The sequence below is a fragment of the Tamandua tetradactyla genome, chromosome 7, assembly GCF_023851605.1.
Source record: "Tamandua tetradactyla isolate mTamTet1 chromosome 7, mTamTet1.pri, whole genome shotgun sequence".
In the NCBI taxonomy this organism is placed as follows: Eukaryota; Metazoa; Chordata; class Mammalia; order Pilosa; family Myrmecophagidae; genus Tamandua; species Tamandua tetradactyla.
In genome coordinates this window covers 29,049,022-29,062,830 of record NC_135333.1, presented here as the reverse complement: position 1 = coordinate 29,062,830, position 13,809 = coordinate 29,049,022, and the positions used below count along the sequence as shown (strand labels likewise).

General features: G+C 50.6%; 1 protein-coding gene across 8 annotated transcripts; it reads right to left on the bottom strand.

Moving 5' to 3' along the window:
- Positions 1-3,100: 3,100 nt before the first annotated feature.
- Positions 3,101-13,228, bottom strand: LOC143690924 (uncharacterized). Of its 8 annotated transcripts, XR_013179274.1 has the most exons (11): positions 11,325-13,228; positions 10,970-11,231; positions 10,232-10,329; positions 9,990-10,078; positions 9,136-9,288; positions 8,237-8,355; positions 6,291-6,352; positions 5,746-5,875; positions 4,818-4,942; positions 4,325-4,460; positions 3,101-4,214 (listed from the first exon to the last, which is right to left on the bottom strand). XR_013179274.1 is itself a non-coding variant. In XM_077168704.1 (9 exons), exons 5-8 carry the CDS (start codon positions 8,239-8,241, stop codon positions 4,828-4,830), a joined length of 312 nt encoding a protein of 103 aa, XP_077024819.1. In that variant the 5' UTR covers positions 8,242-8,355; positions 9,136-9,288; positions 9,990-10,078; positions 10,232-10,329; positions 10,970-13,228; the 3' UTR covers positions 3,101-4,214; positions 4,818-4,827. The 8 variants fall into 7 exon arrangements, 2 of the variants coding, with proteins under 2 accessions (XP_077024819.1, XP_077024820.1); XR_013179273.1 differs by having other exon boundaries at positions 10,970-13,228; XR_013179276.1 differs by having other exon boundaries at positions 9,990-10,075; positions 10,970-13,228.
- Between the last annotated feature and the right edge of the window lie 581 nt (positions 13,229-13,809).

Sequence of the window (13,809 nt, the reverse complement as noted above, 5' to 3'; positions counted from 1 at the left end):
GCTCTTCCTGGTGGGGACACCTCCGGGGTTGGCACTGCAGGTTGTCAACTTGTCTGAGTCAGGTGGTCCTAGCCACCCTGGATGGCTGGGTGGGCCGGGCTCCCTGTTGGCCTAGCATTGACCAGGCCCTCGCAGAGAAAGCAGACATCCCCCCCCCCACCACCACCAGTGGACTTTGGAAGGGCCTGGACCAGCTTTTGCTTCCGAATTACTGTGGTTGAAATCCTTAGCTTTGACCACATGGCTGAGACAGAGGCCGATGGCTCTACCCATTCATTATTGCTAACACAGAGATTCATTTTTGCTGCATGTTCCTGCCTGTCCAGATGCCAAAGCTCCCTGGCAGAGGCTATTGTCACTGACAAAACAGTGCCCTCTGCTGTCCTCCCTCGGCACCTGTCTCTGAGCGAAGGGCCCACCCTCTCCCAGCTACTGGGAACCCTGAGTGCTCAGGGAGCCAAGAAGGCAGCCACTTCCCTGTAATGACCCTCCTCTCTTAGGGAGCTGGGCAGCATCATTCTTTGCACTGTGCTTGACTATTTTCCAACTTGTCCCCTGCTGCCAGATTAATCTTCCTAAAACACCACTTTCATCATTCCACTCCCCTAATTAAAGACCCACAGAGGCTCCTCACTGCCTTTTACATCAGGGCCCTGGGCCATGATCTGGCATCCAAGACCTCCTCTACTGTCTACCCCCTCACTCTGGGGAAGGCTTTCTCAGTGACCCTTCGGGGGTCAGCCAGACCTGGGATTGTCTCAGTGGCAGCAAAGCTAATGGCCATTACTCTGGTTACTGTTGTATGACCTGCCATGTCTCTGCGTCTGCAGAGCACATTGCATGTATCAGCTCAGTATATCCCCACTAGGTAGAATCTGTTGTCATCCACCTTTACAAATGAGGAGACGAAGGCAGAGGATTATGTAACGTAGCCAAGTTCCCGCACAGGGGGTGGCAGAGCCAGGCATAACGGATGCCCGAGCCCAGCTCAGAGCCGCTGTGCAGTCAGCCCAAGCTGGGCCAGGAGCGGGCAGAGGGAGGTCTTGTCATCTGCAAAGGGAGATGGGTAGGCTGCCTCTTGAGATGTCTTGAGAAGCAAATGTAGTACAAGTGGGACAAGTGTGCAGGCACGTGGCATCAGCTAGCACCAGGCCCGCTATCCCCCTCCTGCCCCCGTTATTGCCCCGTGTGAACTGGAAGCAGCCACAGCCATCTTACCACTGAGTGTATTCTTTCAGAAATGTGCCAGGCATTTTTCTAGGCACAGGGGACATGGCAGTAAACAAGACCAAGTTGCTGGTCTCATATCATCCATTCCAAAAGAACTACAACAAACAAACCAAGGGGACATGGAGGGGACATCTCCGGTTGCCCCAGAATTGGTAACTAGGGCTCACAGCTGTGGACAAAGAGATGCTAAGTAACCCACTTCCTAAAGAGATCACAAAGTTTGCGCCAGACACTTTCCCTGTGGCTGAATAGGAGGTGGCAGAACTGGTCCTGCTGCCACTAAGTACCCCCCACCCCTCTGCTGTCTACAAAGGAACACTGGAGTGGGAAAGAATTGCTGGTGAGGGCCGATGGGTAAGTGAGCACCCCCTTTCCTAAGCCACCCCCTGGAGCCAAGCGAAGGAGACTGCAAGAGAATCCTCCGGAGCTGGAGGGCCCTGCCAGGAGGGGGGGCTGGAATTCACCTTAGCTGGATGCTTGCTGAGCTGCAGAAGCCTGGTGCCAGCTGTGGGCACAGTGTGGCAATGGCATCCTTGAGGGGGGAGGGCTCGTGTGCGTCCCTGGAGTTTGGCTCGTTCCCACCAGGGGACTCCAAGGGGAGAGGCTTGAGGGGGGAATCCTGCAGCACCAGCAGGAGGAACTGGGACAGTGGCGTGGCCTGGGAAGGCGGGAGCCTGGGTTCAATTCCCGGAACATGCACCCCAAAAAAAGAACTCACCTGGATGTTGCTTTGGTAAGGTCAGCCTGGGAGAATTAGAGATGGGGTGGGAGAGGCAGTAACTGGAAATGCAGGAACTGGGTATGAGACAATTGCTGTATGCTATCCCAGAGCTGATGGGGCTGAGGTGGAGACAAGACCAGACATAGCTCTGTCCATCTTGAGCCTTAACAAAAATTTGGGAAATGTATTTTCAAGTCAACTTAGAGTTGTCTTTCCCCCCACCTTTTCCTCAGCACATCAATTGATTTCTTTAATGAGTTATCCTTTATTTACTTTAGACACAGAAAACGGAGAGAGAGAGTGACTTCTTTGGATTGCAAATTGTTAGCAGTGGAGCCAGGATTAAGAACTCGAGCTTGCCAGCTCCCTGTGGATTTTATGATATTTATGTATTTGATGCCCGGTCACTCTTCCGCTCTGCCGGTAAACAGAGCTGATAAATATGAACAGGGCAGCGGCGGAGAGCTTTTCCTATCCAAAAAAGGCAAGACGGCTTAGTTAGCTTGCTCATTAGGAGAAAATATTGAATGGGCGGTTTGAGAGTTTCACCTGTGATGTTGAGGGGAAAAGTGCATTTTCACCATACTCATTATGTAACTGGCCCTAGGTGCGGAGGGAAGTAACTCCAGAGCTGAGTGTGAGGATGGGAAAGCAGTAGAGCTAAGAGAAGGACAATTCCTTGAGGGCATTGCATCCTACACTCCTTGTAGGTCCCTAGAAAGAGCGGGGGTTTAGTAGAAAGAGGAATGGCTTAGGTCAGAAGAGCAGAAGGGCAATTGCACTTGCCCTCACTGGTCCTCAGCTTCTCCATTTATCAAGTTGGAATAACAGCACCAACCACATCAATTGGTATGGGGGTGTTAAATAAGACCACATATGTAAGACCCCTTTCATAGGGCATGATGTATAGTAAATGCCCAAGGTAGAGTAAGTGATTTCCAAATTTTCTTTTTCCAAATTATTGCACTTTTTATTTTCTGAGCATAAAAGCAGTGCAACCGGGCAGCGCAACGATGGCTCAGTGGCAGAATTCTTGCCTGCCATGCCAGAACCTGGTTGGATTCCCGGTGCCTGCCCATGCAAACAAACAAGCAAACAAATGTAATGCAACCATTGCAAGAAAAGTCAAACTACAGAAAATTATAAAGAAAATAGAAATTACTCAAATTCTTCCACCCAGAAGTAACCACTATTCATATTCTCGTGTGTGCGTCCAACCTTTTCCCTCTGTGTGAAAAATGCATACATATTTTTAAAGCAAAAGATGTGATAATCCCATATGTACTATGTGGAATTTCCTCATTTCACTTAACGATATCTTGTTGGACATCATTCCAGGTCAAAAAGTGCAAATTTACATGATTACTCTATTTCTTTTTAAATCATGAAAATTTCAAAAAATAGAAAAGAACAATATAATGAACACCCGTTTACCCATTAGACAGATTCAGAACTTTGGAAATTTTGCCACACTTGCTTTGTCCTATTCTTCCCTTCCATTTTGTTATTATTATTTAACAGCTTAAATCAAATACTAACTCTCAGGTCATGTGTCTCTAAACTCATCACAAAGTCATTAGCACACAAATAAAATTAGCAGTAATTCCTTAGGCGCACCTAACACCCAGTCCACATTCATATTTCCTTGATTAGCATCAAAAGGCTCTTTTCCCATTGGTGTGTTGCATGATCTGTTACATGGTTTGCTTTAATGATCCCAACTGATGGAGTTCAGCTTGTTTCCAAGCTGTCTCCCTTATAAAAAGCACAGAGGACAGCATCCTTTTTGCATATTTGTGCACAATTATTTCTATAGGACAAATTCCTAGAAAGGGATTTTCCACGTCGAAACCTATGTACTTTTTTTTTAAGGCTTTTAATAGCATTTGACAAATTGTCCTCCAGAGAAATTGTTCCCAATTCACACTCCCACCAGCAGGGACTGTGAGGAGTGATGTCCTGGGCAGCCTTGGGTTGTTAATGAGAAGAAATTAAAGCGAGAGAAAGCAGATGGAGAAAAAACAGACAGAAGGACGAGGGGCCTGGAGTATAGGGGGTGCAGTGTCCCTGCTGAGCCCTGCCGCCTGCCGGAGCCCGAGGGGAGCTCGGGGCACCAAGAGCCCAGCTCACCAGAGGCAGTCACCAGATTAAGTCCTAAAGCAGTGATTCAATTGAGACCGAGGACAAAGCTGGAGCAAAGACTCTTCGATCCATTCTAATTAGGAGCTGCCTCTCCAGAGAAATCAGGAGCAGGCTGCCACGGCTGAAGGCAAAAAAGAAAAAAAAAAAAAGAAAGACGCTTCAGCCCAGCTGGGCTTGAAGCTTATCTGTTTTCCTAAAATCCCAAGAAGTAGTTCCATCTACTGCACTCACAATCAGGGGGAACCTGGTTCTGAGGGTAATAGAATCCACCATCAACGCCAAGGTACCCTCTGTCCTCAGGCCCTGCTAAGTGTAGGCAGAGATGGGCAGGGAACACGTGGTAGCACCCACCTCGCTGCTGCTGATTCTGTGGGGGCAGGGGTTAGAGGGGGCTATAGCTTAAAAACTGCATTTACTTCAGGTACAAGAAGAATAAATAAAATTAAAATACATGTATACATTTGAGGCCTGGCCTTACCCACAAAGTAGGCAGCTGGTTCTCGTTCTTGCAGCCTGTGTTGGAAGGTCAGTCTCTAAGCTGACACCGTCATGCTTGGCTTGTCTCTGGCTGTCCACCCCAGGGCTGCACTAGAATGCTCGTAGGTTGAGTACGAGCACCCAAAGAAGAACTAGCCCAAGGATAAACTGATCCAACTGACAACTGACAAAGCCATTCCAACAGGAAGCAGCAGATATCCCAACCCAGCGACTGCACTGAGCTCACCGTGCTGAGTCTAGAAATCCCTTCGGCACTGTGTCATCTGTGAGGTGGTAGTTTCATGAAGAGCACACAGGACCCAGGCCATGGTGGACTCTTGCTGGTATAAAGGAAGGTTTTCAAGCAAAGATCTAGAGACAGTTGCACAAATGAGTATCACATTATTAAAAAAATCTTAATATTGGCAACTCGCACATCTTATATCCATTGCATTTTGTATGGCAACTCTTCGAGAGAAGTGCCCTGCATCCTATTTCCAGAAGAGAAAACTGGACCTCAACCAGGGAAATTGACCCACCCAGCCAGTAGGAGCTGAAACTTGAACCTGGGTCCCCACGGCCTCTGACTCCTTCTGTGATCCCAGGTTGCCTTCACAGCATCCGTGAGCTCTTTTTGTCCCCCACCTTTGTCTCTTTAGAGATTCCAACACAAAGTCTCTTTTCCACGGGTGTTGGGGGCTCAGGAGCTGAGTTTGGAGCCGGGTTGGGGGTCTTGAGACCCACCTGGGTGCCAGGATCAGTGCGAGCCCCTGTCCCCCCCGCCCCGCCTCTGCCTTCACAGCAGCCCCCCAGGCTGTGGCCACCTGAGCACACGTTGGGCCCCTGACCTTTGTATACAAATGCACCTTTGCATGAAAGCCCCCAGCTGCTCTTGGGAGTCTGAGAATCTCATAAATATGGTGAGGAAGTTTGGATTCTTCCCAGCAGCTTTTCTTCGGCACCCTCCTGTTCCAACCAGAGGAAGGCAGAGAAGGAGAAGGTGGAGCTGTGTGCAAGGCTCTGGAGTCAGACAGCCTCTGGGTTCGCATCCCTGCTCAGCCATGGCCTCGCTGAGTAACCTCAGGCAAGTCACCTCACCTGTCTGGTCTCACTTGTCACCCCTCTAGGATGGGTGCTGAGGTTTTGCAATACAGTCATACTTGGAGAACCCTTACCCCACGCTGGCACCGTAAATGTTCATGCCATCCTGGTGAGTTTTGCTTGTCCTGGGAAATCCCGAGGAGTTGTCTGTTGCCTCCCGCTCCCCACTGTGGAACCAGGAGACCTGGGTGCCCTGAGAGGGGCCTGTTGGGAAGAGCGGCCAGTCAGGCCCCACCAGAGACTGGGGAGAGACCCGACGGGGGCCAGGAGTCTTGGCTCTTGTCTGCCTCTGCCCTGCACGGGGAGAGCCTTTGCCCTGGGGGCTCTGTCGGGACCGGGTGGTCTGAGGCTCAGCCAGGGGCCTGGTCCTTCTGCCTTTGGGTCTCCGCGTACAGCAGGTGGCAAGAAGGGTTTACGGAGCAGCTCCGGGCTCTGAGAACTCCGAGTCTCAGTCGGCGCCGGCTTTTCCATCACCCACCATGGGCCAAGCCCCTGTACCAGGCACAGGGTCTCTGGGACCGACCAGGACAAGCGAGGCCCTCTCTCCTCTCACCGTGGCGCTTGCAGTCCAGTGAGAGAGACAGACAATAACCAAGTTATAAAGCACATCAGTACTCACCCATTGTAAGAACTGCTACAAAAGAACAGGCAGAACCCTCTGAATAAGACTGCAGAGGAGACCTATTTAGATGGGGGGAGGAGAGTGTCAGCCAGAGTCTCTCCATTGGGGTGGGAAGGGGTAGGAGTTGGGCAGTGACACAGGGAAACTGTATATAGGTCAGAGAGAACAGTATGTTCAAAGGCCCTGAGGCAGAGAAGAGCTCGGTCTGATGTTAGGCCAGAATGCCTGGGCACTAGGGGTGAGGGGACCTTAGGGGCATAAAAGGCTCCCAGGGCCTTTCATGATTCCGGAGGCTGCTTGAAGTGCAGGGGAAGCCACTGAAGAGTTGGGGTTAGGGGAGGAGGGTGACATAATTTCAGAGTCTAAGGTAGAGTGGAGTCAGGGGAGCTGGTGCCCCCTGGGGGAGCTGTTTCCTCTATGGTTTTCCTCACTTGCCCCTTTACTCAGACACTTGGAGGGCCCCTGCATCAGAGACTGACCCCGGGAGTCAGTCTCTTTTCAACCCATCCAGCGCCTCGTCCAGGGGCTTCCTTGCTGGGCCAGGAAGGGGTTTCCAAGTGGTGTCTGCCTACCACCCTCCTGTTCTGCCCCTCAGCCCCTCGGGACCTGCTCCCCAGCTCATGCCATGAGCGCGATGGACAATTCCAGAAGGCCCTGCGGTATGAGGAATGGAGAGCCGGCTGGGGGGTGGGATGGAAGTGGCGCCTGCACGAAGGAGAAGGCCCATGGCCATCGGTGGCAGCAAGGCAAGAGGGGGGGAGGGAAGGAAAGAAACTCCCATTTGAGCCCCAGCTCCACTTTGCCATGGTATGACCTGGATGGCCCTGGGCCTCAGTTTACCTCCCCTGAGAAGTGAGACCACTGAGTCAATGATAATGACAGTCTCTGGAATGGTAGAAGGAGCCATGCACTTGGGGGTTACCTAGGGCAGGCCTGGCTGTGCCTCAGTTCCCTCATCTGCAAAAGGGGCTGATTGGGGTGCAAGGGTGGTTCAAAGGTAGAATTCTTGCCTACCATACAGGAGACCCGGGTTCAATTCCTGGTCCATGCACTCCCCACCCCACCTCCTCCCCCCAAATCAACAAATGGTGTTGCAATAACGGGATACTCACATGGAAAAAGAATGAAATGTGACCCACCATACAGCATACCCAAAAAGGAGGCTGACTGCTCCCCCTTTCCTAGGCTGGTATGAGGGTGAGGCATCCGGGGGAGGGGCCAGACCCTCAATGCAGACCCAGCCAACGTGGCTGTGATACCGGAGGGTTGCATTTTGGGGCAGCCCCAGTATCTTAGCAAGAGATTCAGCAGAGCCTCCTCCTCTGCCCTTACTCTCCTGGGGTCCCCACGTGGCCCCGAATCTCCCAGGTGCTGGGTCTCCTACTCCCAAAGGAGAAGCAGACACCAGGATATGGGAAAGTGCCTAGGGCCGAGCCTCGAGTTAAGGTGGGGGGAACCCAGCTCTCCACATCCAGCTCTCCACACCCAGCTCCGGCAGCCCTGGGGTCTCATCCTACACAGACCCAGCCCCAGGCAGCCCACGGGCTACAACATCAGAGCAAAGGCCCGGCAGAGGCCTCTGCTCCTGACCCTCAGAGGCAGGAGGCAGTGGGAGTGAGAGCCGCGTGAGGCAGGGGGAACCCCAAGCACCCCAGACTGTCTGAGCTGCAGGAAGAGGGGCAGGGAGGTGACTGCCCAAAGCCCTCATCCCGTGGATGGGCAGACATAGGCACAGGATGTCCCCAGGGCACAGCCTTTGCAGGTACCTTCCCTTTTCTTAGTGACCCTCCACTCCCTGGAAGGGGCAGGGTGACTTTTATCAGTTTATCAGTGGCTGAGAAACTGAGGCTCAGGGAGGTGAAATGGCTTGCCCCAGTCATACAGTAGCAGGATGGAAGGAGCCTGAGCTCCCATCAGCTCTTCTGCCGAGCCTCACACCTTACCCCATTCAGCAATTTTCCATCCTCACAACAGCCTTCGTGGGTGGCTGTGGTTTTGCCCATTTTACAGCTGATAAAACTGAGGTTCCAGATGGTAAAGCCGTTCACACAAGGAGTACAGCCTGCAATGAAAGGAAGCAGGTGGCGTGGGCAGGCAGGTACCCGAAGGGCACCATGGCAGGGAACATCTGAGGACAGGCTTGCAGGGAAGCAGCTGTCCTAGAGGACATTCCTCAGGGGTGCAAGTAAAATCCCTGTAGTAAATGGTGTGAACTCCGGGAGCTGGAGCCCCCAGCCAGGAGCTCAGAGAAAGGCTCCCCGGGAGCAGGTGAGAACACAAGGAAACACGGCGCATGACAAGGTGTCTGGCACACTGTAAGAACTTGAGTCGTAGGTACGTTAATATTACTGACATCATCGTTATGCTCCCTCCCACCCTGGACTTTTCCTAAGCTGGGCCCTCAGCCTGCCCCTCTCTTTTCCGCCCATCGTCCCTCCAGCTGTCAGTCTGCTTATGCTTTGGATGGCAGCCCCAAAATCACCTCCTCAGGGAAGCCCTCCCAGAGCCCCTGGATGAGCTCAGACCTCTCCATCAGATGTGCTCAAGGCACTTGTTCTTCCCCTTTCTGTCAGAGCATTTCGCCCCTGGTGTCACAGTGATTTGGACACCTATATGCAGCCTTTGTCTTCTGTTGGACTGCAAGGCCCCTGAGAGCACAGGCTGGGTCTGCTTTATTCAGGGACACATGTCCTGCACTCCTTAGCACACAGTAGGTGCCTGAAAAGAAACTGATAGAGTAAAGAGAGGAATCCAAGGCTTAGTGGGAGAAACAGGTACAAAAAATGAGGGAAGTTCCAGACCGGGGGTATTTACAAAGCACTCAGGAGCATGCATGAAAGACCTGTTCGTTCCTCTCTTCACCGACTATTTTTGGAATCGTTGTTCTGTGCTGTGAGCACAGGGCAGGCAGAGATGAAACAGGCACAGTCTCTGCCCCATGGAACTTTCCATCCCATGGGAACATCAGAGCAAGGGGCCCGGTGAAGAAGAGGACCTGAGGAGAAAGAGAGGCAAAAGAAGAGGAGGTATGGAGAGATGAGGCTGTGTGTCAGCCAGACCCTGTTCCATTCTCTCCTCCTGAGCACCCAGAGAGACCACCCTTCCCAGCCTCCTGAGCTGCAGTTCGGAGGGGCTACCTGGCCAGCTGCCATCACTTGGGAGGAAGCAACCGACCCCACTTGCAGGCCGGGCTCAGAGAACCCTTCCACGCAATCCTCTATGCTCTCTCTTCATAGGCCCACTGAGCCCTAGGGCCAGGCCCAGCCACCTTTTCCCATGGAGACCAGAGAGTAAATATGTGAAGCTTTGCAGGCCATAGGGTCCCTGTTGCAACTTCTCACCTCTGCCACATAGCACTAAAACAGCCATGGACTATACGTAACCAAATAGATGTGGTTATGCTCCAGTGAAACTTTACTTATGGACACAGATCATAGCTCACTGACCCATGTTCCAGAGGTCAGTGGAAGCACTGGTAAGGAGCTCGGGCCCCCTTTTAACTGCATGCAGTAGTGTCTACCTACCTCACCCCAGCCAACTTTCCTTTGACTGCTCCCTAAACTGGAAACAAACTCTTGTGTTAAGCCACTGGATTGGGAGTTGGTTTTACAAGTTAGCATACCCTGGCTAATACGGAAGGCATCACAGAGCATCTGATGGCCATCCTGGGCCTTCACGGATAAGATAGGATGTTACCTTCACGGATGTTCTTGGGAAAGATGGGCCCCACGTGAGCCAACTCATGGAAGCGTGGAATGTAGCAGGGAAGGTTGAGTAGGGCTCTGCTGCAAAAGGGATGTAAAAAAATAGGTCACAAGGGATCACACAGTAGGAACTGGATGTATGAAGAATAAGACGGGGGAGAGAGATGGAAATGTCCTGTGCCCTTGGCTGCCTTGCCATCCCCCAAACACCTTGCACTTCTTTCCATTTCTTACCTTCATCCATGCAGTGTCTCCCACTTGCTTAACTCCCTGCTTCTTTCAGGATGTCATGAGATCCTTGCTTACTCCACTGTGCAGAGGGGCCACAGGGTCTATCCACAAAACAGCAGGCTTTGAGGACAGACAGTCCTGGGCTCAAAACCTGACTCTGGCAATAGAAGTAGCTAAAGAACAAATTCTTAAATATAAAGGACCCAGGACTTCCTGGGTTTGAAAACTTGTCTGATTCCCAATTTCTCCTCATGACAATTCTCAAATTAAGCAATGACATCTGGGCAAAGATCAAATCCAGGGCTGCTACCAGGAAAGTAATTTAAAGTTGAATCCAAGAGCATAACTGTAAAGCCTTTTGATAAGACCTCAGAAAGACTTGAGGTGATGCCTCACATCTTTTCCAGTAGGCAAGGGCCTTCTAAGGATCCTAACTGCTTTTCTTAAAGATCCTTCCTATTAAATAACAGAGCTTCTAAGAATTTTAGGACATTATTCCATAGCAGCCTTACCAGGAATGCCCCTCCCCTCAATAAACGGTCTTATATTGAAGCAATTTGGGGTGTGGCTTTTGTCTGATGGGAGGAATTATAAATTAATGCATAAAGAAATCCACAAAACTTTTAAGGGAATCATTGACACTTTGAATGGAAGGGATAGCAAGACCCTAAAATGAAAAGAAAGGCCTTTCTACCATCAAATCTCTATGGGCAGGAATCAGGCAAAGAAAACACTGCTTACTTATTGAGAAAATGCAAGGAAGCTCAGGGGAGGAATCCATGAGCCCAGAAAGTGGAGCCAAGAGGCATGGAGAGTCATTCTCAGGCCTTAGAACTGATCAAGGAACTGGCTGCCTGTTCCTGGAAGGATTTCCGAATTGCTATGGACCAAAGACTGCTGTGTGCACCCTGGTTTCCTCTCTTGGTTTTGGAGTGTCTGTGGTAGTTATCCTCTGTCTGTCCCACCACCGTGTGTTGGCTGTGTGGAGGGCAGATAGAGTCCCCTGTAGAGAGGAATAGGATTCAAGAAGCCATCCCCAAAGACCTCCATCTAAGGAGTCTTATCCATGCCTGCACTTGACTTGGATGACTCTGACCTGGACTTGGAGATGATGCTCTAAAGAGAGGGGAGGGGAAGGGAATGAATATAGTTTGCATGCAGAGGGAGGGAGGGCTGTGAATCCCAGTGAATCATTATAGCCAGAGGGCAAACTGTGGCAAATTGTATTTTCCAAAGACACTCCCACATCCTCTTCTTGCAATATGACCTTGCCACTCCCTCAACAAGTGGCAGAGCCTGTGTCCCCTCCCCTTAAACCCAGATGGCCTTCGTGACTGCCTTGGTCAATAGAGTACAGCAGAAGTGACCCCATGTGACCTCTGAAGCTAGGTCATAAAAGGTGGAACAGCTTCTTAGAACCCCGTCGCCATGCTGTCAGGAAGCCCAGACCTCATGGAGAGGCCATGTGTAGGTGTTTCATCTCCAGGTAAGCAAGAAGCCTTCGAAGTGACTCCAGCCCCAGCCATGGTCTAACTGCAATTGCTTGAGAGACCCTAGAGATGAACTACAGAGCTGAGACCAGTCAACCCTCCCCCAAACAATGAGAGAGGATAATAATAAATGGTTGTTGTTGTTTTATCCCCATTAAGTTTGGGGTGGTTTGTTACATAGCAATAAATAACCAATACACCTGGAGCTGGATGAGAGAATAAGAGCAAAAGAGACGGAAAGAGGCAAAAGTAGGAAGAAGGAATAAAGAAGGGATTCTAAGTGCCACAAGGTCAGGAATTTTGTCTGTCTTGTTAGCTGACAAGTCTTTGCACATAGTAGGTACTCAATGAATACTCGTGGACTAGTGAATAAATGAAGGAAGGGAAGAGAGACTTCTGAATATACTGAGTTTTTAAACGCACATTTGGAGACAAAATCCAGAATGGACTTGGGAGAGACTACAAATACCCAGACAGAACACTTGGCTGTGCAAGGTGGTCTGTGTGTGAGACTGTACAGAGTGGAATGGAATCAATAAGTTTGACCTCGGTCTCTGAGGGCAGTTTGCTCTTGACCAACCTGCAGCTGGGTTCCCTGGACTGATGACCTCAGGGCAGGGCAAGGCAGGTATGAGGTCTGGGAAAGACCCCATATAGGAACCAGGTCTGGGATTCAGAATATCACCCAGCTTTCAGAGTCTGGTTCGCTCATTGTCCAAGGACCCCTGACTGCCCACGGGCCAGTCCAAACTTGCTTTCTATCTTTCCAACCAGTCCTTCTTCCCCAACTCTCCAACCTTTCCATTTGGTATATTCTTGTATTATTTCATTTTCTCTTCTATTTTTCAAAAAATAGCTCAAACCAATTTTCTGGGTGGTCTGCTTCGTTTGCTTTTCATTTATTTTGTCCTCTTCACCCCCATGCTTTCTCTTTCACCAATTTTCTTCCAGGTCTCTCTTTTCTTCTCTGTTTCCATCCCATTTATTGTTCTTTATAAGGCTTTCCTTTATCCTTTTTAGAATTTTAGTTTCTACCTCTGTTAATTCCCCTGGATTTCTTCTGCTCATTTTTCTTCTCTCCTCTTTTTTGATCTCTCTCCTCTTCTTTGCATCTTTCTCCTTCATCCATCTCATCTCATCCTCCCCTACTCCTCCAAATCCTTGAGTCTCTGCTTCTTTTTCATCCCCTCCCCAAACTCCTCCCTGCTTCTTCTCTTTCTTGTCTGCTTCTCCTCCTCAAACTGGGTTGTGAATCCTGTCAATCTCGGAGCAGGACAAACTGTAAAGCTGTGGTTCCCAGAGGACCAGGGTGTGATCATTTTATTTTTACAACGTCCTTGGATTGACCCAGGTGTCTGTGCGGGGTGGGGCTGTGTGCTGGATGGGAGGGGACCAAGGCGGCAAATAGTACTTGCAATGAATATAGGTCAGTTGCCACGTAGTGTCCCAGTGGTCCCGGTGAGAAGAGGGCCTCGTCACTGGGTCCCAGTTCTGCCGAGATGGCTGCAGAGCCAGCCTACACAGGGGGACCTGGAGAGGGGGGAGAGAGAGAGAGAGAGAGATGGGTGGGCTGTCCTTCTGGAATCAGAGGACCCCCGCGGTAGAAAGGAGCCCCTTCTGTGCCCCCCTGAGGCCCACGAATGGCAGGGGGGCTTCTCTGGGGCACTTCTCCTTCAGGGCAGGTGTGGGGGCTGCCTCCAGAACACCGGCAGATGGGGAAGGCAGCCCAGTCACAAATGAAGCACAGGGAACCTCGTCCTGTTCTCGGGCAAACTGTTTCACTTCCCGAGCCACAGTGTTCTCAGCTGCAAAAGGGGAAAAATATTGCCCACAGAGAGATTAAGGAAATCTGTAAAATCTGGAGGGAATGGCATATGGAAAATACCTCCACTGTACCAGACACTTCCATACCTTCTCACATTTAATTTTCAGACTTGGTTAGACATACCAGTTACTCCCATTTCACAAATGAAGAAATCAAAGCTTCGATGTTGTGAGGGTTAAAATGAGATCAGAGACATGAAACAATCTCTAGAACTCCTGGTCAGCAATTGCTCTGCAGGCATTCCTTCTCCTTGGTGCTTTCTAGCC